Source organism: Corythoichthys intestinalis, chromosome 17 (genome assembly GCF_030265065.1).
Source record: "Corythoichthys intestinalis isolate RoL2023-P3 chromosome 17, ASM3026506v1, whole genome shotgun sequence".
Taxonomy (NCBI): Eukaryota; Metazoa; Chordata; class Actinopteri; order Syngnathiformes; family Syngnathidae; genus Corythoichthys; species Corythoichthys intestinalis.
The window spans coordinates 11,111,964-11,138,367 of NC_080411.1; the positions used below are offsets into that span (position 1 = coordinate 11,111,964).

The 26,404-nt window shown below is 40.7% G+C and overlaps 2 protein-coding genes across 6 annotated transcripts in view; both read left to right on the forward strand.

The window, feature by feature from the left end:
- prlra (prolactin receptor a) overlaps window positions 1–20,806 on the forward strand; it is a 35,965-nt gene extending 15,159 nt beyond the window's left edge. For 3 of the 4 annotated variants that reach the window (XM_057819511.1, XM_057819509.1, XM_057819513.1), the window contains 7 exons: window positions 998–1,130; window positions 9,086–9,255; window positions 11,955–12,121; window positions 15,014–15,155; window positions 16,581–16,677; window positions 16,799–16,871; window positions 18,267–20,806. In XM_057819511.1, coding sequence (XP_057675494.1) covers window positions 998–1,130; window positions 9,086–9,255; window positions 11,955–12,121; window positions 15,014–15,155; window positions 16,581–16,677; window positions 16,799–16,871; window positions 18,267–19,016 — 1,532 coding nt within the window. In that variant the 3' untranslated portion in view covers window positions 19,017–20,806. The remainder of the gene's footprint in view (window positions 1–997; window positions 1,131–9,085; window positions 9,256–11,954; window positions 12,122–15,013; window positions 15,156–16,580; window positions 16,678–16,798; window positions 16,872–18,266) is intronic. The other variant, XM_057819510.1, reaches the window with a different exon arrangement.
- Window positions 20,807–24,345: 3,539 nt separating this feature from the next.
- agxt2 (alanine--glyoxylate aminotransferase 2) overlaps window positions 24,346–26,404 on the forward strand; it is a 29,458-nt gene continuing 27,399 nt past the window's right edge. For both annotated transcript variants that reach the window (XM_057818122.1, XM_057818123.1), the window contains exon 1: window positions 24,346–24,510. In XM_057818122.1, coding sequence (XP_057674105.1) covers window positions 24,444–24,510 — 67 coding nt within the window. In that variant the 5' untranslated portion in view covers window positions 24,346–24,443. The remainder of the gene's footprint in view (window positions 24,511–26,404) is intronic.

The window sequence follows — 26,404 nt, forward strand, 5'->3', positions numbered from 1 at the left end:
TTTTTAAAGAATTTATTTGCGAATCATGGTGGAAAATAAGTTTTTGGTCAATACCAAAAGTTCATCTCAATACTTTTTTTCTTCACTCTTCGCTTGGTGTAAAGAAATCAACTGTGGGAGCAATTATTAGAAAATGGAAGACATACAAGACCACTGATAATCTCCCTCGATCTGGGGCTCCATGAAAGATCTCACCCCGTGGCGTCAAAATGATAACAAGAACGGTGAGCAAAAATTCCAGAACCACACGGGGGGACCCAGTGAATGACCTACAGAGAGCTGGGACCACAATAACAAAGGCTAACAAAGGGGCCACCAGGGACTCAAATCCTGCACTGCCAGAAGTGTCCCCCTGCTGAAGCCAGTACACGTCCAGGCCCGTCTGCGGTTCGCTAGAGAGCATTTGGATGATCCAGAAGAGGACTGGGAGAATGTGTTATGGTCAGATGAAACCAAAATAGAACTTTTTGGTAGAAACACAGGTTCTCGTGTTTGGAGGAGAAAGAATACTGAATTGCATCCGAAGAACACCATACCCACTGTGAAGCATGGGTGGTGCTTTGGGGCTGTTTTTCTGCAAAGGGACCAGGACGACTGATCTGTGTAAAGGAAAGAATGAATGGGGCCATGTATCGAGATTTTGAGTGAAAATCTCCTTCCATCAGCAAGGGCATTGCAGATGAGACGTAGCTGGGTCTTTCAGGATGACAATGATCCCAAACACACAGCCAGGGCAACAAAGTAGTGGCTTCGTAAGAAGCATTTCAAGGTCCTGGAGTGGCCTAGCCAGTCCACATTCTGTCTCTCATGGTTGAGGTTTACCCATTTTGACAATTACAGGCCGCTCTAATATTTTCAAATGGGAGAACTTGCACAATTAGTGGTTGACTAAATACTTATTTGCCCCACTGTATATGGTAGCTGTTGGTTTGGCGATTTAGCATGAGAGAAACTGGGGTCCCTCTGAGCTAAAGTTTCCTTCCCATCTGCCTGAAAGGTCACAGTCTGCCAGGGAAGCCCACACTGACCAGCTGTCGCTCTCCTGAAAAAGAGACTTTCACCTGCTGGTGGCAACCTGGCTCCGACGGAGGACTACCCACCACATATGCACTGTACTACAGCAAAGAAAGGTCACTAATTCAAAATGTATTTTCATGTATATTCTGATTCTGTGTCAATTTTTTTGAATGTATTTGTAAATTTGAAGATCATAGTGATATTGTTCCATTTACCCTTTACAGGGCAAGTGGCTATATGCCAGTATATATGGCGGAAAACACTAAGGTGACTTGAAGTTCCGCTCTGAAACCCCCAATTTGGACTTTCAAAATCGTCCGATATGCATGTGTGATACAACATTGGAAAGCTTAAAATCTCAGTTTTCGGTAATAACGATAATATGACGATATGGCGATACAACCATGATCGATACATTGGTCAGGAAATCGTTCGAGGATATTCTACAAACAACTAATAAAAAGAAAAACAAGCTTCTGTTGCGAATTGCAATGAGTTTATAACTAGTAGACGTCCAATCCATTTGAACTGGGAGGGTGGCAGCGAATGAACGTTCGTTCATTCGCTGCCATCCCTCCCACTTCAAACGGATTGAACGTCTATGGCCATCAGTGGCAGCCAATGCCAGGCAATGAGGGAATTTTGGATCATTTAAGCAGTGGCGCCACCAGGGGGTGGCCAGGGGTGGCCACGGCCACCCCTATAAATTGGTTGGCCACCCCGCTGGCCACCCCGCTTGCCAGTATATCGTTAGATTGTTTAAGCATCAGTTGTGCATTTAATCCCAAATGAATGTTATTTTGTTTTGTTAAATGTGGGGCTGTCAACTTTATCGCGTTAACGGGCGGTAATTAATTTTTTAAAAATTAATCACGTGAAAATATTTATCGCAATTAACGCATTCGGGGTACAACTCATTCACACATTGGCGCAAACAGCCTACAATGGCGCCGTTTTACTTATATACAGAGATAAGAGGCAGAGTGGAGCAGATACGAGCATTCATTGGGGCCGTGCTTTTAATTGGCAAAAGCTTTGTCATCTCTCCCACAGCAACTATAAATATTGTGGGAAGCGACGTGGGGAAGAATGACAGGAGTTGATCTTTTTCTTAACACTCTGTAGTGTACCCAACGCAGAGAAGATATAGAATTTGCAGCCACCACACACAGTTATGGTTGCACCACTTCCCATCATGCATTTGGGAGAACAGTTAAGTCGCTACAGTATCATTTACTGAAAGCTCAACAAATACACTAGATGGCAATATTTAGTCACAATATACAAACTCACATTTATCCTTTAAGAATTACAAGTCTTTCTATCCGTGGATCCCTTTCACAAAAAGAATGTTAATAATGTTAGTCCCATCATGTGGATTTATTGTTATAATAAACAAATACAGTACTTATGAACAGTATGATGAATGTGTATATCCGTCTTATCTTTCCATTCCAACAATAATTTACAGAAAAATATGGCATATTTTAGAGATGGTTTGAATTGCGATTAATTAATTTTTAAGCTGTGATTAACTCGATTAAAAATTTTAATCGTTTGACAGCCCTAGTTAAATGTACACCTTATGCCTAATATACAGTATACATAACACAATAAAACAGAATTGTTGTGGAACTCAGAATGTTGACTGGACAGTTACGGACTATGCACATTAAATCATTAGTAACATCAAATATTACACAATACACATAGGTATATCAGTAGCCGTGTCCTTACGTCTTTCTGATAATTTTCCCCTGACCTTTTTACTGCAATAATATAATGAAAATCTGAAATTATGGCTTTTAGTTTTGGCCACCCCAAGATTTTAAGTGGCCCCATCTGGCCACCCCTGAAAAATTTCTGGAAGCGCCACTGCATTTAAGGTCATTTACCTGTTGATTTTCAGTTAGTTCCTGTTGATTTTGGGGTATTTTATGGGTCACTTCCTGTTTATTTTGAGTTACAGAACAGGAAGTGATCTGGGAATCACCCAAATGAATAGGCAGTGACTCAAACTCAACAGGAAATGACCTGTAAATGCCCTAAATTGAGTAGCAAGTGACCTGGAAATGCCCTAAAAATCACAGAAAGACTGAATTCTCTGGTTTCGAATGAACGAACGTTCCTAGTCTAAATGGATTGGGCGTCAAGCACCATCAATGCAGCCTTAGTGTTAACTGAGACACTATTATGGTGGAAGATTTTGGTAGCAACTTGTTTGTTCCTTTTTATTAGGGTTGTTCCGATCATGCTTTTTGCTCCCGATCCGATCCTGATCGTTTTAGTTCGAGTATCTGCCGATCCCGATATTTTCCGATCCGATTGCTTTTTTTTTTGCTCCTGAACCAATTCCAATCATTCCCGATAATTTTGCCCGATCATATCCATTTTGGCAATGCATTAAGAAAAAAATGAATAAAACTCGGACAAATATATACATAAATTCAACATACAGTACATAAGTACTTTTATTTATTATGACAGTAAATCCTCAAGATGGCATTTACATTATTAACATTCTTTCTGTGAGAGGGATCCATGGATAGAAAGACTTGTGACTTTGTATATTGTGACTAAATATTGCCATCTAGTGTATTTGTTGAGCTTTCACTGTAGCCATGTCCAAATGCATGATGGGAAGTGGAACCATGACTGTGCGTAGTGCTACCAATTGATATATTCTCTGCGTTGGGAAATAACATAAGGTGTTAAGAAAAAGAACAATTGCTACCTTGTTTCCCCACATTGCTTCCCATGATATTTCTAATCATATGGAGAGGGATTGTAAGGCTTTAGCCAATTAAAAAAGGCTCCAAAGGCTGCCAAAATTCACTCTACTCATTTTACGCTGCATTTTATCTCTCTATATAGGTAAAACGGCGCCATTACAAATTGAGTGTGACAATGCGTGAGTGGGTCGTGCAGCGCATGCATTAATTGCGTTAAATATTTTAAAGTGATACTTTTTTTTTTTTTTTTTTAATTAATTACCGCCGTTATCGGGATAAATTTGATAACCCTACCTTAAGCCTAAACTAAAGACTGGATGAACATATTATGTCTGTAACGTTAAATACAATTAGAAAACGATTTAATTAAAAAAAAATATATATATATGTTAAAAAAAGGCATGGCCGATATTTTTTTGCCGATTCCGATACTTTGAAAATGACATGATCGGACCCGATCGATCTCTACTTTTTAATTTTTTTAGACATTGACACCTTTTTAAAACAATATCTCGATTCTTGGCAGGAGCATATCGATAACCTTTTGGGATCCAAAGTATCACTATATATTAGGGCTGTCAAAATTATTGCGTTAACGCGCGGTAATTAATTTTTTAATCACGTTAAAATATTTGACGCAATTGACGCACATGTTCCGCTCAGAAAGAATTCTGCCTTTTGGTAAGTTTTACAGCAAGGCTTTCTATGCTGTCCAACAGCGAACTCTTGTGGTCGCTTTGCGACATGGTTTATTGTTTTCTTACCAGTTCATTATGGCTGCATGACGTCTTGGGCTGATAATGTTGTGCTTATATCAGTGCTTCTCAATTATTTTCTGTCACGCCCCCCCAAAGACGACGTAAATGTTTCGCGCCCCCCCCCCAAACTCTCTGCCACCACTGTAAATAGTATCATTTGTCTATAAAATTACTGTTATAAATACGCATCTGCCTAACATTGTCCTTTTTTTCTAAGAAAAAAAGCAACATAGATCAACTTATAATAAAGTATAACAATTAACATTGTTTTGTTTGTAACAGAGAAGGACGTGCATAAATTTTCCTGAATTTTTTTTTTTTTTAAATTCACATCCAAACTAAAAAATACACTCAAGGTACATTTTTGACCATTTGATACAGAAAAATAAAATGTAATAAAATCAGTAAATAATAACAAATTAAAATTGATTAGAAACATTCACTCATGAGGACAATATGCCAAAAAATTTGACCGAAAAAACAAAACTGAAATAAAGAAAAAAAAAAAAGTGTCCTTGGACAGGACAGTTTTTATTTTTGCTGGTCACAGTCAGTGTTGTTAATAACGGCGTTACAATATAACGGCGTTACTAACGGCGTTATTTTTTTCAGTAGTGGGTAATCTAATTAATTACTTTTCTCATCTTGGCAACGCCGTTACCGTTACTGAGGACGGAAAGGCATGCGTTACTATGCGTTACTATATTGGTCGAAAAGTCTGAGGGAGACAGACTCACCGAGACGACAGAGCAGAGCAGGAGTGGGGAGGAGGCAAGAAAATTGTGACGAGGAGCAAACGCGATGCTAGGTAGCTCCAATAATACATGTTGTAGCCGATAGTCTACAAACTCCGCCCGCATGTTATGGTCGATATGGTAGACATCACATGTACTGTAAATAGATATAACTACATGCAAAATGACAGACACTAAATGCGCTAGTAGACAGCCGCCATCTTAAAGCAGTAGACTTTTTAGGACGGCTCTGTTGCAGAGAACCTTCCTAGCGAACCTAAGTAACTTTTTATCTAAAATACTTCTAAATCGGCAAAATCTTGAATTGAATCTATCTTTAAATGATGAAACAGTTTTAAAACTTTCATATGTCGAAAGTAGAGAGAAGGGAACTAATGCAATAATGGGAGCAATTTTAACAACTTTTAACAGTTGATTCAGGGTAAAGAGTAAATTAGGGTAAAGAATTGGACTCGGGCCAATTGTACCAAAAACCTTCACAAAAAACTTCACATAGTGTGGCCAATGTTTTTTTTTTTTTTTTTTTTTGAGGGGAAAAAAAAAAAAAGTAATTATCACCAATTACTTTGCCAAGTAACTAATTACTCTTACATTCAGGTAATTGAGTTACTAACGCAATTACTTTTTGAAGAAGTAATTTGTAACTATAATTAATTACTTTTTTTCAGTAAGATTAACAACACTGCTCACAGTATTTACCTCCTTTGCAATGGTGTGGAGTTATTTTGCAATGAGCATGCTAACAATGCTCACTGGTTTACTGATGTAACACTGACAAAGCAGGACGATTGTTGGCAATATTCGGCACGTTTTCACTGAAAAAACCAAGCGGCTTAACAATGAGATTGGGGTGTAATGTCTTTAAGTGGCGTCTTAATTGATTTGGCTTCTGGCTGTCTGCTATAATTATTTTTAGACACAGTAAACAGTAGTCTTTCATCATCACCCACTGTATTAAAAGTCAAAGCTAAAAGGCAAACGGCACGAAAAAAGCGCATTCACGGCGGCCGAGGTAGAACCGTAGGTGAGGGCGGTCGTCGTGACGATCCCAAGCCGAAAATGGCACTTCTCGGGCGGCGACGTGAGAACCGGACAAGACAGTGGGTCGCTGTGTGAGTGAGTCCGGTCGGAAAACGGCTTTCGAAAACGGCGGTAGCACACTGCTCTTCATTATCTGTTGTCTGTGTGTGCTGAGTGCTCTTCCTTAGTTCAAAAATACTGTGCGCACTCTGAAAATGAGAGCGCCACTGCCACCTACTGAGTGGATGTGCAAGTACACTTTATTCCAGTACGGCAAAAAACAAACAAACAAAAAAACATGTTCCCCGAGGTCACATGCGCCCCCCCTGGCATCGCTCTGCGCCCCCCCAGGGGGGCGCGCCCCACTATTTGAGAAGTACTGGCTTATATGATCCTTGGACAAGATTTGTCCGTAAGTATGGTTGTTGTAAAGAATGTACATATTATGTTAGTAAGCGAAATGTTATATTTTTTGTATGAGACGCTTTTTGTTTATGTTTAGTGAACCTGTATAGCGTGCTAAGCTAACGTTGTTGCTAATGCAATGCTTGTGTACTTTTATTTTGTAGTTTTACGACGGTCTAAAGAGGACAATGGTTTAAGGCCATTTTATTAATAAATCAGATGAAAAAGGAAAAAGAATTATTAAGGCGTCGTTCACTAGCTGTCTAGCTTTGATAAAAATGTAGACGCTTCGGAGTGAGGACAGCATAGACAGATTTAAATGACAGTAGAGTGAAATGCCCACTACAGTCCTTATGTACCGTATGTTGAATGTATATATCCATCTTGTGTCTTATCTTTCCATTCCAACAATTTATTTTACAGAACATATATATATATAATTTACAGAAAAATATGGCATATTTTATAGACGGTTTGAATTGCGATTAATTGCGATTAATTACCATTAATTAATTTTTAAGCTGTAATTAACTCGATTAAAAATTTTAATCGTTTGACAGCCCTACTATATATATATATCACAATTTCGATTTTTTTGTCACACCCCTACTGAGCAGACTTAAAGACGGCATGACTCTAACAAGATATTGTTGCGTACTTACCTTGTTTCGATCCAAAAACTTCATGTATCATGTATCACTGAGTTTAAAGACACAGCTGTGAATGGCCACAGCTGGATTTATGGGTGAAACATGGTAATATAATAAGGGTCGCGGTGCTGAAATCGCAGACATCAAGGAGTGGTCGAGATATTGTTTTTCATATATTTACTCGGGCTGTCAAACGATTAAAAATTTTAATCGAGTTTATCACAGCTTAAAATTAATTAATCGTAATTAATCGCAATTCAAACCATCTATAAAATATGCCATATTTTTCTGTAAAATATTGTTGGAATGGAAAGATAAGACACAAGACGGATATATACATTCAACATACTGTACATAAGTAAGTACTGTATTGTTTATTATAACAACAAATCAACAAGATGGCATTAACATTAACATTCAGTTAAAGCGATCCATGGACAGAAAGACTTGTAGTTCTTAAAAGACAAATGTTAGTACAAGTTATAGAAAATTTAAAACCCTCTTAATGTTTTCGTTTTAATAAAATTTGTAAAATTTTCAATCAAAAAATAAACTAGTAGCTCGCCATTGTTGATGTCAATAATTACACAATGCTCATGTGGTGCTCAGAGGGCGACAAAACACAAAAAAACACAAGTAACAAGTGGACATTACACTTTGCTGTCATTTTAATCTGTTTGAGCGGGGCATGTGCGTTAAATGCGTCAGATTTTTTAACGTGATTAATTACCGCCCGTTAACGCGATAATTTTGACAGCCCTAGTTTTTTTTAAATGCATTCTTTTAGTTGATAGGTATATTTAGCTGTTTTGTGGGAATATGTGAACGATTTGTCAGGGGCATTGTTAAAAAAAAAGTTAGCATTTTATAGCTTTTATACTAGCAGACTTTTGCTATGCAAGTTAGCCAATTTTTCTTTTGTTGTACTTAGACCCTCATTTATTTATTTATTTATTTATTTTGATACCGTTTGAGACTAAGCTCAAATTAAATAGGGTTTTATGTTTGAAAAACATATGGCCTTAATTATAACATTAATGCATGGATGATTCTAAATACTCCATGTTTCCATTTTTGCAGTTTGAGCTAAAATGAACCCAAATTTCAAGATGACTAATCCGAGCAAAATGACCAGAAGTACCCCGTCAGCCATTGCTGAGGTGTGCTGCCCGCAGCACACATCCAACAGCAGCTAATGTTACTGTTTACATTGATTGACGCTGGGCTGCTGTAGGAGTTTAAACACCCCATAATGGCCGCCAACCACTCGGATTAGTCTAATGTTGTTGTTATTTCAGCAGACTGTAAGGCAATGCTGCTGCACGCTGCTAACTACTGGACAGGAGTTGGTACACAGTCACAGAATTGTTTATTTCCACCAAAAATACACGTGTAAGGATCGATCCAGACGGATTTTGAATCGATACAAGAATTGCATGATAAAATTTAGCATAAAATAATTATTTTCTAATCACTCAAAATTTACCCACATTCCCTATGCGGCATCTGGTTCCAAGATATCTCGAGCTTGCGGGGATGCGAATGGCCCATCGAGTATTAAGGTTGTCCACCAGCCATTGACGGTGACAGTGAACTGGAGATGGTGAACTGGAACTTCAAATGGGTTGGACGTCTACTAGTGACAAACTCATTTAAATTCACATTCGAAGGATGAAATGAGCCACACAGTTGGATGTCTATTATCGTCATGATAGCATAACGTTAGTTACCCCCCCTTGTGCCTTTAGCTCTGATATCGTGCACGAGTGCGCCGACTACTACACGGCAGGGGAGAACTCGTGCTTCTTTAACAAGAATGACACATCCATCTGGGTCAACTACAACATCACCGTGGTGGCGACCAACCGACTGGGCAGCACCTTCTCAGACCCAGTGGATGTAGATGTGGCCTACATCGGTAAGGAGCTGCGTGCGGCCATTTTGTCATCTTTTCGTGGTAAAATGTATTTTTTTCTTTCTTACTGGAACTTTTCAATTCTGAATTTGTCCAAAATGTAATTAATTTATGACCTTAGCTTTAAATTGTGGCATCTTAATGCTAAGGAACTATGTTGAAGTGAGGTGAGGGACTAGTCGATAAATAATTCATCAAACAGCATAGCACTAAAAACAACTACTTTTTTCATCAAAAAATATATATATATTTAAAAGATTTTCTTATGTGGGGCATTGCCTTGCGCGTGACAGACTTTTTCGAACAAGCCCGAAAAATTTTCTGTTCACCCGAAAATAAGGTTTTTTTTCACACTACTTGTCCTACAATTTTTGACCAAATCACATAATTCACATCAATAATTCTGGGACGGTCAGGGGTATAAAAGTTGTATACAGAATTTGGAGAAAAAAAAAACATAAGGTTCACCAAAATTAGCCAAAAACTGTCCCATTCATTTCTAATGCAAGGCCATTGACAGCCATGTATGTCCAAATTTCCCATTCATTTTAAAAGGCAGGAAAACAAGGTCCTTGTGATTTGTCACCATTTACCATGACAGTCCATTGACATTCAACTAGCTCCCAAATAAGTCTATGCCATTGACAGCCATGCACATCCATGCCATTGACGGCCATGTACGTCCAAATTTTCCATTCATTTCCAATGGCATTTACATTGCATTGCTGCCCATGTGCACAGATGCCATTGACAGCCAAGTATGTCAATTCTGATGGTGCCAATGTACTTGGATTCCATTGACGCATATGGAAGTTGATGCCATTGACGACCATGTACGTCCAAATTTCCTATTTATTTTCAGTGGCAAAAAAACCTGTGTCCCCAAATCAAAAGGAAATGACCAGATATCAATAGGAAATGTCCCACAAACGTCCCCAAATCAACAGGAAGTGACCTGATATCAACTGGAAATGTCCCCAAAATGTCCCCAAATCAACAGGAAGTGAGCTGATATCAAGAGGAAGTGTCCCCGAAATGTCCCCAAATCAACAGGAAAAGACCTGATACCAACAGGAAATGTCCTCCAAGTCAACAGGAAGTGACCTGATATCAACATGACGTGTCCCTCAAATCAACAGGAAGTGACCTGATATTAATTGTACATGTCTCCCAAATGTCCCCAAGTCAACAGGAAGTGACCTCATATCAACAGGAAATGTCCCCAAAATGTCCACAAATCAACAGGAAGTGACCTGATATCAACAGGACGCATCCCCCAGATGTCTTCAAATCGACAGGAAGTGACCTGATATCAACTAGACATGTCTCCCAAATGTCCACAAGTCAACAGGAAGTGACCTGATATCAACAGGAAAAAGTCCCCGAAATGTCCCCAAGTTTAGGACGTGTCCCCGAAATGTCCCCAAATCAACAGGAAGTGACCTGATGTCAACAGAAAATGTCCCCGAAATGTCCCCAAATCAACAGGAAGTGACCTGATATCAATAGGACGCATCCCCCAGATGTCTTCAAATCGACAGGAAGTGACCTGATATCAACTAGACATGTCTCCCAAATGTCCACAAGTCAACAGGAAGTGACCTGATATCAACAGGAAATGTCCCCGAAATTTCCCCAAGTTTAGGACGTGTCCCCGAAATGTCCCCAAATAGACAGGAAGTGACCTGATATCAATTGTACATGTCTCTCAAATGTCCCCAAGTCAACAGGAAGTGACCTGATGTCAACAGGAAATGTCCCCGAAATGTCCCCAAATCAACAGGAAGTGACCTGATATCAACAGGACGCGTCCCCCAAATGTCTTCAAATCGATATGAAGTGACCTGATATCAATTGGACATGTCTCCCAAATGTCCCCAAGTCAACAGGAAGTGACCTGATATCAACAGGAAATGTCCCCAAAATGTCCCCAAGTTTAGGACGTGTCCCCGAAATGTCCCCAAATCAACAGGAAGTGACCTGATATCAATTGTACATGTCTCCCAAATGTCCCCAAGTCAACAGGAAGTGACCTGATGTCAACAGGAAATGTCCCCGAAATGTCCTCAAATCAACAGGAAGTGACCTGATATCAACAGGACGCGTCCCCCAAATGTCTTCAAATCGATATGAAGTGACCTGATATCAATTGGACAAGTCTCCCAAATGTCCCCAAGTCAACAGGAAGTGACCTGATATCAACAGGAAATGTCCCCAAGTATAGGACATGTCCCCAAATCAACAGGGAGTGACCTGATATCAACACGAAGTGTCCCCCAAAATGTCTCCTAAATCAACAGGAAGTGACCTGATACAAACAGGAAGTGTCCCCGAAATGTCCCCAAATCAACAGGAAGTGACCTGATATCAACAGGACGTGTCCCCCAAATGTCCTTGAATCAACAGGAAATGACCTGATATCAATTGGACATGTCTCCCAAATGTCCCCAAGTCAACAGGAAGTGACCTGTTATCAACAGGAAATGTCCCCAAAATGTCCCCAAATCAACAGGAAGCGACTTGATATCAATTGGACACGTCTCCCAAATTTCCCCAAGTCAACAGGAAGTGACCTGATATCAACAGGAAATGTCCCCCAAGATGTCCCCAAATCAACAGGAAGTGACCTGATATCAACAACGTTGTTATATTCCGACTCTTTTGTGATGTAAATACATTCACCTGTCATTTTTCCTCCGCAGTCCAACCCAACCCTCCCGAGAACCTGTCGCTAAGCATCATGGACGACAAAGGCTGGCCTTTCCTACGCGTGGCGTGGGCGCCGCCACGCAAGGCCGACACTCGCTCCGGCTGGATCACGCTCATCTACGAGCTTCGCATCCAAGTTGATGGCCAAAACGAATGGGAGGTACATACGGCCAACCTTTTGTCCACTTTATTGTGGCTTTCATCAATGTCGAGAGGTCTCCAAGATAGCCGCCCTTGTTTGGAACCTGATCTTGAGTGCCAGCTGCTCCCTCACATTAGGACAAAGAATATAATCCCCACTTTTCTGCATGTGTTGAATGCACCGTTATCTGTGATCTTTACTTTGGCCAAGCGCAAAAGCACAAATGTGGGGGGTATTGTTTTTGATTGTGAAATTGACAAGATTACCGTATTTACCAGACGAGTAAAAAAAATGCATGATAACATAAAAAGACCAGATATAAGTCGCATTGATGTTTGAGTCCCATTTTTAAGTGGATGTTCATTTAATAAAATCCAACCCCAAGAGGGGTTGAGGGCAACTTAAAATAATGTGTTGAGTCATGTGGTAGGAAACTTATAGAGACTAGTGGTGTGACAATATTTAGCGATACTTTGTACCTCAAAAGATAATCGATATATCGCTTTAAAGAGTGGTCACTGTGTAAAGAACCAAGGACCAACAGGTTGCTAGAAAAATTTTCCATTGAATGCCATTGACGGCGCGAGACATCCAATTCACTTTACATTTCAAGTACATGAAGAATAAAGCACAGGTTTGGTGTCAAAAGAATTGTTTTGATGTTTAATTGTCAACAACAGACAATTATTAATTATTATATTTTTTTCATTTTTTTCACAAGAATTTTCAACATAAAAAGCTCTTTGTTGTAAGGCTGCCGCCACATTGTCTAATAGACTAGCATCATTCTTCGATATATTTATGTAAAATAAATGTTAACTGCACGTTTTTTTGTTGTTGCTTTTAACCAAGAATCGAGACTGCTTTACTTCCATACACAATAATACAATAATACTTTATAATATAAAGTAACTAACATTAGTGCGGTCATGGATTACATTAAGCAGGCCAGTGCTGTGTTTCCATGTATATATATATATATATATATATATATATATATATATATATATATATATATATATATATATATATATATATATATATATATATACCATAATTTTCGCACTATAAGGCGCACCTGACTATAAGCCGCCACCCACCAAATTTGACACAAAAACGACATTTGTTCATAGATAAGCCACATTGGACTACAGCTGTCCTCACTGTATTATGGGATATTTGTACCAAAAGATATTAACTGGTAACACTTTATTTGACAGTGGCATCATACGACTGTCATAAGACCAAATGAACCACCATGCAGCCAATTGGTTCAAAGCTTGATTGCTTCAAGAAGCTTCATTTGGCCATCACTGCTCCCTTGGGGTAGACAGTCAACCTCTGCTGCCACCTGCTGTCAACACTGTTGTCATCCAACATGCCTCCTAGCATGCGTTGCAGCACTACAGATGTAAATAACAATCAAAATTTCTGTTATGTTCTAATTATTTCTTCAGTTACTATTCCATTTGTTTCATTAATTGCTACTTATGGTATTTGGTAATACTTTATTTGACAGTGGCGCCATATGACTGTTATTAGACAATCATAATTACGACATGACAGTCATGAGCAATCATGAATGCTTATGACAGATGTCATTTAGTGTTATCCGGCAAATTAGCTCACTTTTGAATGGATGTAAAAGACCCGAGCAAGACATAAACAAAGTTAGTGACATAATTTGCAGGATGACACCTAATGACATCTGTCATAAGCATTCAGTAATGCCCATGATAGTGTCATGTCACAATTATGACGGTCTTATGGTGCCGCTGTTAATTAAAGTGTTACCTATTAACCCAAATAAATCAACAAATAAGCCTCATTGGACTATAAACCGCAGGATTTAAAGTGAAGGAAAAAAGTAGCTGTTTATAGTCCAAAAATTACAGTATATATATATATTTTTTTTAAATAAAAATGCACGTTGATACGACGTACATAAAGGGAACTTCAATTTTTTTTAAATCGTGAGAAAGCTGTATGGACTTACAATCCGCTAGCTTGTTGTTTCCTGTTGTCTTCCGAAATACACCTGGGTGACGGCGCTTCAAGTGTCCGTTCATAGCCGACGTGCTACCGTGGTATGCGAGCTCAGCTTGGCAAAGAGTATACACAGTGGCACCCTCCATATTTTCCTTGAAATAATTTCAGGCTCTGGCTAGTCTGGTCCGCTTTTTTGGCTTTATGCCGCTTTCACCGTGTTACCAATTCTGCTCTTCTTGGTAAATGGCGGTGTTTTCAACTGCTCACCGTAGTGAGGAGTGAACCGGCGATTCACTTGACTCGTTGTTGTCGGTTCGTCCGATTTCCTCCTCAGGAAGGCGGTGGCGTGCATTAAAACACCGGGAGGCGTCGGATGGCTTTTTATGGATACTTTTATTGACCAAAACAAAAACGTGGGGGATGCAGCCACTTAAATCCGTGCTGCCCGCGCACTTTTCCAACTCTCACCGATGTCGTTCCCTCCCTCTCTCTTGCTCGCCCACTTTCTTTCTCTCCGCTCAATCTGATAATGCCGGTCACATTGATAATAACAGCGGCCTCCTTGGGGGTGCCGGTAACAACCGCTTGCATCGCGAGCGCCCGCCATTCTAAACTTTATCTGCATGCAATTTTTTAAACCCTTCATTATCGGTTGACGGTATGTTTTGCCCGTCGACGCATTTACGTCATCGATGACGTCGACAATGTCGACTAGTCGGGAGAGCTCTAATTCAAAATATCTCGATTTATGAACATTTCAATAAATTGTCACATCCCTAGTTAAAACGAATCAAAACAAAAAAGAAGCCCAAATTTGATCAACCTGCCTCAAGTATTTCTCACCAATGGAGACATATGATTGGACGTCTATCATCAATAGCTTTAAAACAGTAATCCAACTGCTTTATTGTGTTTCTGTAGACTCACCTGGCTGGCCAACAGAAGCTCTTCAACATTTTCAGCCTGCGTTCTGGTGGCCTGTACCTGGTTCAGGTGCGCTGTAAGCCAGACCATGGCTTTTGGAGTGAATGGAGTACTGCCTCTTACATCCGTTTTCCTGACTGTAAGACATCACAAGCACACATTGTGGCAATTATAAGAATTATTTTTACTGGTGTTGCACCGCTACCACTACCGATATGGTACTAAAATGATGGCAATGGCAGCATATGAGTTCAAGAACAACATAACGCAAGATGCATCCTCCTACCAATTAGTTTATCACGTCCAATCCATTTGAAGTGGGAAGGCTCGCAGCGAATTCGTTCATTCATTGCAGTGTGGTTTTCGTCCTGGCCATGGAACAGTGGACCAGCTCTACACCCTCCACAGGGTCCTGGAGGGTGCATATGAGTTCGCCCAACCAGTCTATATGTGTTTCGTGGATTTGGAGAAGGCTTACGACCGTGTGCCTCGGGGAGTCCTGTGGAGGGTGCTCCAGGAGTACCCAGCCCCTTGGTAAGGGCTGTTCGGTCCCTGTACGACCGGTGTCAGAGTTTAGACCGCATTTCTGGCAGCAAGCCAAATTCGTTCCGAGTGAGGGTTGGACTCCGCCAAGGCTACCCTTGGTCAACGATTATGGACAGAATTTCTATGTGCAGCCGAAAAGTTAAGGGCGTCCAGTCTGGTGGCCTCAGCATTGCATCTCTGCTTTTTGCAGATGATGTGGTGCTGTTGGCTTCATCAAGCCGTGACCTGCAACTCTCACTGGAGCAGTTCGCAGCTGAGTGTGAATAGGTCGGAATGAAGATCAGCACCTCCAAATCCGAGACCATGGTCCTCAGTCGGAAAAGGGTGGCGTGCCCTCTCTCGGTCGGGGATGAGATCTTGCCCCCAGTGGAGGAGTTCAAGTATTTTGGGGTCTTGGTCATGAGTGAGGGTAGGAGGGAACGGGAGATTGACAGGCGGACCGGTGCAACATCTGCAGTGATGCGGACTCAGCACCGGTCCGTAGTGGTGAAGAAGGACCTGATCCGAAGGGCAAAGCTCTCGATTTACCAGTCGATCTACGTTCCTACCCTCACCTATGGTCACGAACTGTGGGTAGTGACCGAAAGAACAAGATCCCTCAGGGTGTCCGGGTTCTCCCTTAGAGATAGGGTGAGAAGCTCGGTCATCCTGGAGGGACTCGGTGTCGAGCCGCTACTCCACTGCGCTGAGAGGAGCCAGTTGAGGTGGCTCGGGGATCTGGTTTGGATGCCTCTTGGACACCTCCTTGGAGAGGTGTCCCAGGCATGTCCCACCAGCGGGAGGCCCCGGGGACGACCCAGGACACGCTGGAGAGACTATGTCTCTCGGCTGGCGTGGGAACACCTTGGGATCTTGCCGGTGTGGGCTTCCCTGCTAAAGCTGCTGTAAGTGTTATACATATGTTAGTTTTTTGTTCGGTATCACAATCCAAAAAATGGTATCAGTGCAACAATGAAAAATATTGGTCAAGAGTGTGTCAACAAATTTGTGTGTGATATTTCTTCAATTCTACTTCTAGATTTCCATCGAGAAAAGTCTGCATGGATCATCATCGCGGTCGTTTGTGCCTTTCTCTTCCTCAGCATCACGTTGTTGCTGCACATGACTTGTCACAGGTAAATAGAAATAAGTTTTGACAAAAGAAGGAAGCCTTAGCGTCACATTTATGAACGTCTCTGGTGGTTGACATGCTTTGTTTTGATTCAGTTGTCTGTCTTTTTTTGTTTTTCATCTGAGAAGCTTGAAACACTGCCTACTACCACCCATCCCTGGTCCTAAGATAAAAGGATTTGATCAGCATCTTCTCAAGGTAAAATCCCGAAGACCACCAGACACTTCTGGTGTCACAATGAGATATGACATTCCCTGATTAAATAATGAATGAATTAACTAACTATTAATGAAATACTACAGCAGGTGAAATGATAGATCTTAATTTGGACGCAAATCAATTCATTAACTTTCTTAGCTACCTTGGCTCTGCCCGCTAACAAATCTTACTTGGGTGCCAGTTGAATGTCTATACGCTGTAATGTAAAGTGTATGGCGAAATATCACAGCCTCACATCTTTTTCTGCCATTTAATATGAATGGAAAATTTGGACGTTCATAGCTGTCAATGGCAAAGCCAGAGTTGGGTGTCAGTTGATTGTCAATACACTGTAATGTAAAGTGTATGGTAAAAATCACAGCCACTCATTTTTTTTTGCCATTCAAAATAAATGGAAAATTTGGACGCGCATAGCCGTCAATGGCATGGATGTGCATGGCCTGCAAAACTGCCATAGACCCCCCAAAAAATGCCACACACACCCCCAAAAAAATGCGACAAACCACAATTTATTTTGCCACATGGCAGAAAAAAAAGCCACATGGCAAAATCAATTTTGACACATGACTAAAAAAATGCCACATGGCAAAATCAACTTTGCCACATGGCAAAAAAATGCCACATGGAAAAATCAATTTTGCCGCATGGCAAAAAAAAGCCACATGGCAAAAAAGAAATGCCACATGGCAAAATCCATGTTGCCACATGGCAAAAAAAAATGCAATAAACCAAAATCCATTTTGACACATACCAAAAAAAAAGCCACATGGCAAAATCAGTTTTGCCACATGACTAAAAAAAATGCCACACGGCAAAATCCATTTTGCCACGTGGCATAAAATGCCACATGGCAAAATCCATTTTGGCACATGGCAAAAATCCAGTTTGCCACATGGCAAAAAAATACCACACAGCAAAATCAATTTTTATCACATGGCAAAAAAATGCCACATTGAAAAAAGAAATGCCACATGGCAAAATCCATTTTGCCACATGCCAAAAAAAAAAAAAAAAAGCAACAAACCAAAACCCATTTTGCCACATACCAAAAAAAAAAAAAAAGCCACATGGTAAAATCAGTTTTGCCACATGACTAAAAAAAATGCCACATGGCAAAATCAATTTTGCCACAAGGCAAAAAAATGCCACATGGCAAAATCCATTATGCCACATGGCAAAAAAGAAATGCCACATGGCAAAAAAATGCCACCTGGCAAAATCAGTTTTGCCACATGACTAAAAAAATGCCACATGGTAAAATCCATTTTGCCACATGGCAAATACCACTTTTGGTTCTCGGCCCTGCTGACCCAGAGGTTCCCACCCCTAGTAACCAAGTGTAACTCCAGTTCCTAATTGTTTTTTCCCATGCAGAAAGGCAAATCCGAGGACATCTTCAGCGCTCTGGTGGTGTCCGACTTTTCCCGGATGTCGTCATCGTCCAACAGCGAAGACCCTCTGGTGGAGGAATACCTGGAGGTGTACGTCACGGAGGAGCGAGAGGCCATGTTGGAAGAGAGCAAAAGCCACTCCGGCGACGACAGCTTCAAGTTAGAGAGCTCGGCGTCTGACAACGACTCTGGTCGCGGAAGCTGCGACAGTCGCACCCTACTGATGGAGAAGTGCGGCCGGCCTAAACAGCACGACGGGGACCGAGGTGAAGACTGGGGTGAAGCTCAAGTAGACGCGGTAGGCGGGACGTGGCCTCCTGTATTTACCAGCCAGTCGGAACAACCTCGTCGCTGCCTCTCCGGATGTCTGCCGCCCTCTGAGGCGTCTAAATATATCAAATCCCGCAGCGACGTCAATATCGCCGCATCTGGTCACAAACAGTCTCCGGCTCGCTGGTCCGTCGAATACGTGGGCACGCGGATGGTGGCGGAAGATGACGTGGCGGTATCACGGGGCTGCTCCCAGCCGGCTCCCTTTCAGGAGCGGGACTACAGCCGGGTGAAACGGGTGGGCAGCGACGACACTCTGCTGCTGCTCCAGAGAGTTTCGGAGGTCGCGACAAATGAATGCGAAACCAGGACAAGCCAAAAAAGCACTATCTGCACGCAAGACGCTACGCTGACAAGCGGCTATGTGGACACGGCCGCCATTTTGCCAATGGCAACCAACTGAGTGCCCTATTAGGGAGATTCTTTCAAGTCAAATGGTGTTTTGTCATCTCCAAAAAGACGGAAGAATCTCCTTGAATGTTCTGAACTCACTTTTTCATGAGCTTGAAAACTTGACTAAATTGTGTAGCATTGTCATTTCTTTACAAAACTTTATTCATGTAAAATCACACACACACAAAAAAGACATTCAAGCATTACAATTTTGACTTTTTCATGTATATGTCGCGCCTCTAGTTCGAGGATAAAAAAAGTAGGCATTTAAGGTTGACCATCGTATAGGTCACACTACAATATGGGAGATTTTTGGGCAAAGTTGTGGCCCAATTTTTTTCAGTGGTTAAGTAATATGCCATTATTTTTCAAGAATACAATATGAATGTCAAAGAACATGATTTGACACAAAAAAATGTGGACCTCTTTGTGAATCTAATGTGACTAATTAGGTCAAAGGTGAACTTGTCAGGTCAAATGTCAAGTACATGTCATGAACATTATGTAAGATTTGATGAAATAAAAATAAAAATGTATTGAGGGCACTTTCATACTAGCACTGTTTGGCAGTGGCTCGGGAAGTGGGGTGCTAAGGAAGCTTCAGCACCCCCTGGTGTTGAGGAGAAAAAGTTATGCTATATGTTACGTAATAAATACAACATATTAAAACAATTGTGTATTTACCTTAGGAGATTGAATATATTTGTTGAAAAAGTTTTTTTCTTTTTTTTTCTTTTTAAATAACACTGTCACCACCTGACACCTTGCTTGCTACCAGGTCACGTTAAATAACGCGCTATTTGTGAAAAAAAATAGGCTTAATGGACCTCTTAGCTTTCAAATGTGTGTGTCATTGCGACATTTAGCTGCGGGGAATTGCATTATCATTTTTTTCCACTACAAAAACTCCAACACACACTGTAGGTGAAATAGAACGCCGTCTTTGTGGTACCCCAGTAGTAGTACATCAACTATCCAGCATTTGTGTGTACTGCCACTATGGGGCGCCGTTTGTAAAGCAGCTCATGCTGAAAATTACAACAACATTTTCTCACATTTAGCGCCACACAGTGTTTAAAATGTGGTGTGAAAGTTTTAGAGACACTTTTTTTGCACATTTACAACATTATTTAGCAACTTCAATATTTATTTTTAAATAATAAGTATTGGACCTGAATGATTAAATCCAGAACTAAATATTTAATTTAAATCTTAAATGTAAATCTTAAATCTATATCCTAAATATATATCTTAAATCCAAATGTTAAATATATATCTTAAATCTAATTGTTAAATATATATCTTAAAAGTCTTACATTTTTATCCTAAATGTAAATACAATAAATATAAATACTAAATTTAAATGTTACATCTGGAAATGGTTGAAACTAAATATTTAGCTTAATATGCAAATTCACATGACTGGAAACCGGAAGTAACAAAATAAAAGCTGGAGAAGATCAGACTGTTTGCTTATGTTGCTTGAAAATGAATAAAACCTACTTTACAGTCGGCTCTTGGACATGAATCAGTGTGATAATAACAATATCTGGGTAAAATACACATTTAAGAGAAACTATTTAAAGAGTATTTTGTGTTTTTCATGTCACTTTTGCTTGCATGAGCCTAGAAAAGTTACTATGAATAGCCAGAAGGGGTCTCAGTTGGACTGGACTAAGCAAACAGCTGAACTCTTGGCGTCATCTTTGGTGGACAGTCACTCATCAAGACAATTCTTACCAGGTGTGTGTTTTATAGTGGGCAGGACAGCTTTAAACCACTCATCTGTGATTGGGCACACACCTGACTTAAATTGTTTGGTAAAAATTGGCTTCAATTGCTCTTTAAGTCTCCTTAGGCAGAGGGTTCACTTACTTTGTTCCCGTCTTTTGTCATTGTTTGCATGCTAACCTCATTAAAATATGAAAACCTCTAAATGTGATTTTAGTTAAAGCAGATACTGTTTTTACATCTGGGTGATTTTGACAAAGATCAGATCACAATTGATGGTGATTTAATGCAGAAATGTGAGAAATTCCAAAAGGTTCAGATACTTTTTCATACCACTGAATACACTCACTGGCCACTTTATTAGGTAAACCTGTCCAACTGCTCGTTAACACTTAATTTCTAATCAGCCAATCACATGGCGCCAACTCAGTGCATTTAGGCATGTAGACATGGTTTATGGTACAATCTCCTGCAGTTCAAACCGAGCATCAGTATGGGGAAGAAAGGTGATTTGAGTGACTTTGAACGTGGCATGGTTGTTGGTGCCAGAAGGGCTTGTCTGAGTATTTCAGAAACTGCTGATCTACCGGGATTTTCACACACAACCATCTCTACGGTTTACAGAGGATGATCCGAAAAAGAAAAAAATATCCAGTGAGCAGCAGTTCTGTGGGCAGAAATGCTTTGTTAATGCCAGAGGTCACAGGAGAATGGCCAGACTGGTTCGAGCTGATAGAGAGGCAACAGTGACTTAAATAACCACCCGTTACAACCAAGGTAGGCAGAAGAGCATCTCTGAACACACAGTACTTCGAACTTAGAGGCAGATGGGCTACAGCAGCAGAAGACCACATCGGGTGCCACTCCTTTCAGCTAAGAGCAGGAAACTGAGGCTACAATTTGCACAAGCTCATCGAAATTGGACAATAGAAGATTGGAAAAACGTTGCCTGGTCTGATGAGTCTCGATTTCTGCTGCGACATTCGGTGGTGTGTGGTGTGGGGAATATTTTCTTGGCACTCTTTGGGCCCCTTGGTACCAATTGAGCATAGTTGGAACGCCACAGCCTACCTGAGTATTGTTGCTGACCATGTCCATCCCTTTATGACGACAATGTACCTGATGGGGAAAATATTATGTGACCCGAAGTGATTTAGCACATTATGCCTTATGATAAATTCTATCCGGGTCAAAGGGCAGAATGAAGGGAGAAAATATCATGTGATGCCTTATGCCTTTGTGATGTATGCCTCTGTGACCTAGATTGTAACAACTTCTATTGTTTTTCACCTTGGGTCCCATAGTTAGGAGGGAATCTCACGAGATAACTTGTTTTTCACCATAGTACGCGCTTCAGTCCCATAGTTAGGAGGGAATCTCACGAGATAACTTGTTATGCACCATAGTATGCGCTTGAGTTCCATAGTTAGGAGGGAATCTCATGAGATAACTTAAATAAACATTCTACTGCTGGGAGCCTCAACTGGGGGGGAATCTCATACCCTTACGGTGGGGGAGTCTCACGAGTTCGGGTGGTGCGTTTTCGTGGAGGCAAGGAGTGGCCACCCGTGTCCCCGCGTCAGACGTACCTATAAGAGTCGGGAGATTCCCCCAACTCCCTGGAAGTCTGCCAGAGGATTACGTACGGGTCGCTTGGCGTTGTTCCTTTGCCACTTTGCCGGAGCGTTGGTTCCCCGCTCATTTGTCAACGGTAAGCGATTTTCATTGTTAAGGAACAGTTTGTTGTGCTGTGACGGTAACGCGGGGTTTCTGGGATTGACAAACTAGATCTAACGTCATCGTTACCACTTGTTCTTGTTTTTGATGTGTGTTTGCTTGCTCTTGTGGGATTGTAATCAATAAATCTCATTTATTCTGCATTTTCTAATCAATAAACATCGTCTATTGAGCAATAGTGTGCTGGTTGCTGACTCACCGCGAACCCGGAAATTTCGGAAAACAGTACCCAACTTCTGATGGCTACTTTCAGCAGGATAATGCGCCATGTCATAAAGCTGGAATCATCTCAGACTGGTTTCTTGAATATGACAATGAGTTACTCAAATGGCCTCCACAGTCAACAGATCTCAAACCAATAAAGCATCTTTGGGATATGGCGGAACGGGAGATTCGCATCATGGATGTGCAGCCGACAAATCTGCACCAACTAGGCAGTTCTGAAGGCAAAAGGGGGTCCAACCAGTTACTAGCATGGTGTCCCTAATAAAGTGGCTGGTGAGTGTATATGTATACACTGTATATGCTGTGGTGCATATTTGACATACCAAGAGATTTTAACCTCCTTTAACCGTTTGGTATCAAAGGGAAAAGATATCGTCATCGCACACACCATATAATTGTTTGCATTAGTCTAACACATATATTGTCTAACACATACATATGGTACAAGTTCTCGTAGGCACCGTTTAACTGTTTGCATTACTGTAACACACGTAATATAATTAATCAGGAAATAGTATCATTTTCATATTTACGGTAGGACTGCACTACTAATATAAAATAAATAGCACACCATAGTTTAATGAGAAGAAATAGAAGAGATCCACAATGCCGTCTTATCACAAGATTGACGCACCAACTTTTGCAATCAGCTCTCCCAGCAAACTCCAAGGACAAAGCGCTTTGTCCTAAAAAAAGTATAGCCAGCCCGGAAAGCAAAGTCGATAGCCAATCCGCGCACGAACCTAACCCGCCCAAAACCGGCCACAGAGGGGAAGACCCAAAAGCAACCCGCAGAAACGCCTTTGACACGGCCCGCTTCAGCAAAGACTTTAACACTGGTTTTGGCTGGCGCTGTTCCCGGGTGCGTCTTGGCCGGGTGGGGCGAATTTCAACAGTATTTCATAAAGCCTGTGAATAGAGCAAAGACTTGTGGGCACACCTTCCCAGTTGCCACCGTGACTTTACATAGTTGGTGAATTAATGCCTTGCGTGAGTATTCTTTTGAGACACAAAACAGTGATATTGACTTGATATGCCTATTAAAGGCAAGTTAAATCTCACAAGCCATAGAATACATTTTAACCAAATATTCATTTATTTAATGTAATACTGAGCCACATTAGATGGTTCAAAGAGCCACATGTGACTCCGGAACCGCGGGTTGCCGACCCCTGGTATAGAGTGAAAGCGCCTTTAGATTTAGCTTAAAACATTCAGAAGCCAATATAATTCATCCTTATTTGATCACAAAAAGTAATGGGGTTTATCATTATGTCAATGGGCCAATTATTTTCTGTTTGGAATTTTTGAATGAAATAAAAAGTGACATCGTTGCGTCAGTGAGCCTTTAAGTCTCAAGCAAATATTAGTGTAAAAGATGACTTCTAAAAAAAAATTCCAAGTGCCTAGCAACAGGAATATATCGTATGTGATACAGTGTCACAGTTTTCCTTTTTTCAAATCACAGGGATGACACGTAAAGAGTTGAGTGAAAACCTGTCCCTCTGGTATATATTTAATACTGGTATCTTTGGACTTCACTCTTAAAGACGTTTCAGAGCCTGATTGGTCGAGGCGTGTCATTTGGCCCTGTCCTCCCACTGGACAAGGTCCAATTGGCTGTTTGGCTGCTCCTACCACTGCCACTATCACAAAAACTTGATCAACGTGTTGTCATTTAATGTGCTACTTCGAGTTTGTGTGGCGTGACTCGTTATAATAATCGCGTTGAGCTGAAAAGAAGATGCACAAAATAACTTTACGTCGCTACACGCCGCTGAGTGCCCTGGTTAAAATCCACCAAGCAAGTGGTAAGTTACCATGGCAACCGCGCACGCCGCAGACATCTTAGTTCCAGTGTCGCTTCTTCACCCTCACTGACCTCTTGTCTAATATTAGTAAAAGTATTATTTGCAGCACATATATGTAGTCTAATAGCATGTGTGCTTGCGTATGTGAGAGCAAAGTTAAACAGTCATTCATTTGTAAACAAACAAACTAAACAGGTTAATAAAGGATAGTGATTTTTTTTTTTTTTTACATTTTTGGACAGAAACCGTTTCGCCAATTTAACCCCAAAAAAACTTTTAACTTCATGTTTTATCAACAAACTACATTTGTAATGTCGCTAAGAAAAAAGTTGCTTTTTAACTCTGTATGGGTCGATCGGAAAATATAGGGGAAAATACAGTGAAGACAATAAGTATTTCAACACCCTGCTATTTCGCAAGTTCTCCCACTTAGAAAGCTGAAAATTTCATCGTACGTGCATGACCACTGTCAGACAGATAATCTCGAAAGAAAAATCCAGAAATCACAATGCATGATTTTTAAAAACAATTTGTTTATGTGATACAGCTGCATATAAGTATTTGAAAACCTGTCTATCAGCTAGCATTCTGACCCTGAAAGACCTTTCAGCTCGCCTTTAAAAAGTTCAACTCCACTTCATGTATTATCCTGAATCAGATGCACTTGTTTGAGGTCGATAGTAGCATAAAGACACCTGCCCACCCCATACAATCAGTAAGACCCAAACTTGTAACATGGCCAAGCCCAAAGAGCTGTCCAAAGACACCAGAGACAAAATTGTTCAATGGGGCAATTGCCAAGCAGCTTGGTGAAAAAGGTCCACTGTTGGAGCAACAAAACCTTTCGACCCACCGATAATGTTCAAACAAAAAAACTACCAGAATTCGAGCGATGAAGGCTCTTTTTGGTTTGACACGCAAAAACTGACAGTACGTCCGAAAACGTGGTTTTTTTTTTGTTATCTTTTTTAAAGTGAAATTTCCAAACACTGCTTGCTCAGTTTTTGTCCAAACAACATTATTTACTCATCAAAATATTCTGGAAGCTGAGGGGCAAAAAAGTTGCATAGTTTTTGCCAAAAACATACGGTTCGGCCACAATTTGTCAAAAACAGACCCATTTACAGTGGGGCAAATAATTATTTAGTCAACCACTAATTGAACAAGTTCTCCCACTTCAAAATATTAGAGAGGCCTGTAATTGTCAACATGGGTAAACCTCAACCATGAGAGACAGAATGTGGAAAAAAAACCTGAAAATCACATTGTTTGATTTTTAAAGAATTTATTTGCAAATCGTGGTGAAAAATAAGTATTTGGTCAACACCAAAAGTTCATCTCAATACTTATGTTATGTACACTTTGTTGGCAATAACGGAGGCCAAACGTTTTCTGTAACTCTTCACAAGCTTTTCACACACTGTTGCTGGTATTTTGGCCCATTCCTCCATGCAGATCTCCTCTAGAGCAATGATGTTTTGGGGCTGTCGTTGGGCAACACGGACTTTCAACTCCCTCCACAGATTTTCTATGGAGTTGAGATCTGGAGACTGGCTAGGCCAGTCCAGGACCTTGAAATGCTTCTCACAAAGCCACTCCTTTGTCGCCCTGGCTGTGTGTTTGGGATCAATGTCATGCTGAAAGACCCAGCCACGTCTCATCTTCAATGCCCTTGCTGATGGAAGGAGATTTTCACTCAAAATCAAATTTTCACTCGATACATGGCCCCATTCATTCTTTCCTTTACACAGATCAGTCGTCCTGGTCCCTTTGAGAAAAACAGCCCCAAAGCATGATGTTTCCAACCCATGCTTCACAGTGGGTATGGTCCACTTCAGTATTCTTTTTTCCTCCAAACAAGAGAACCTGTGTTTCTACCAAAAAGTTCTATTTT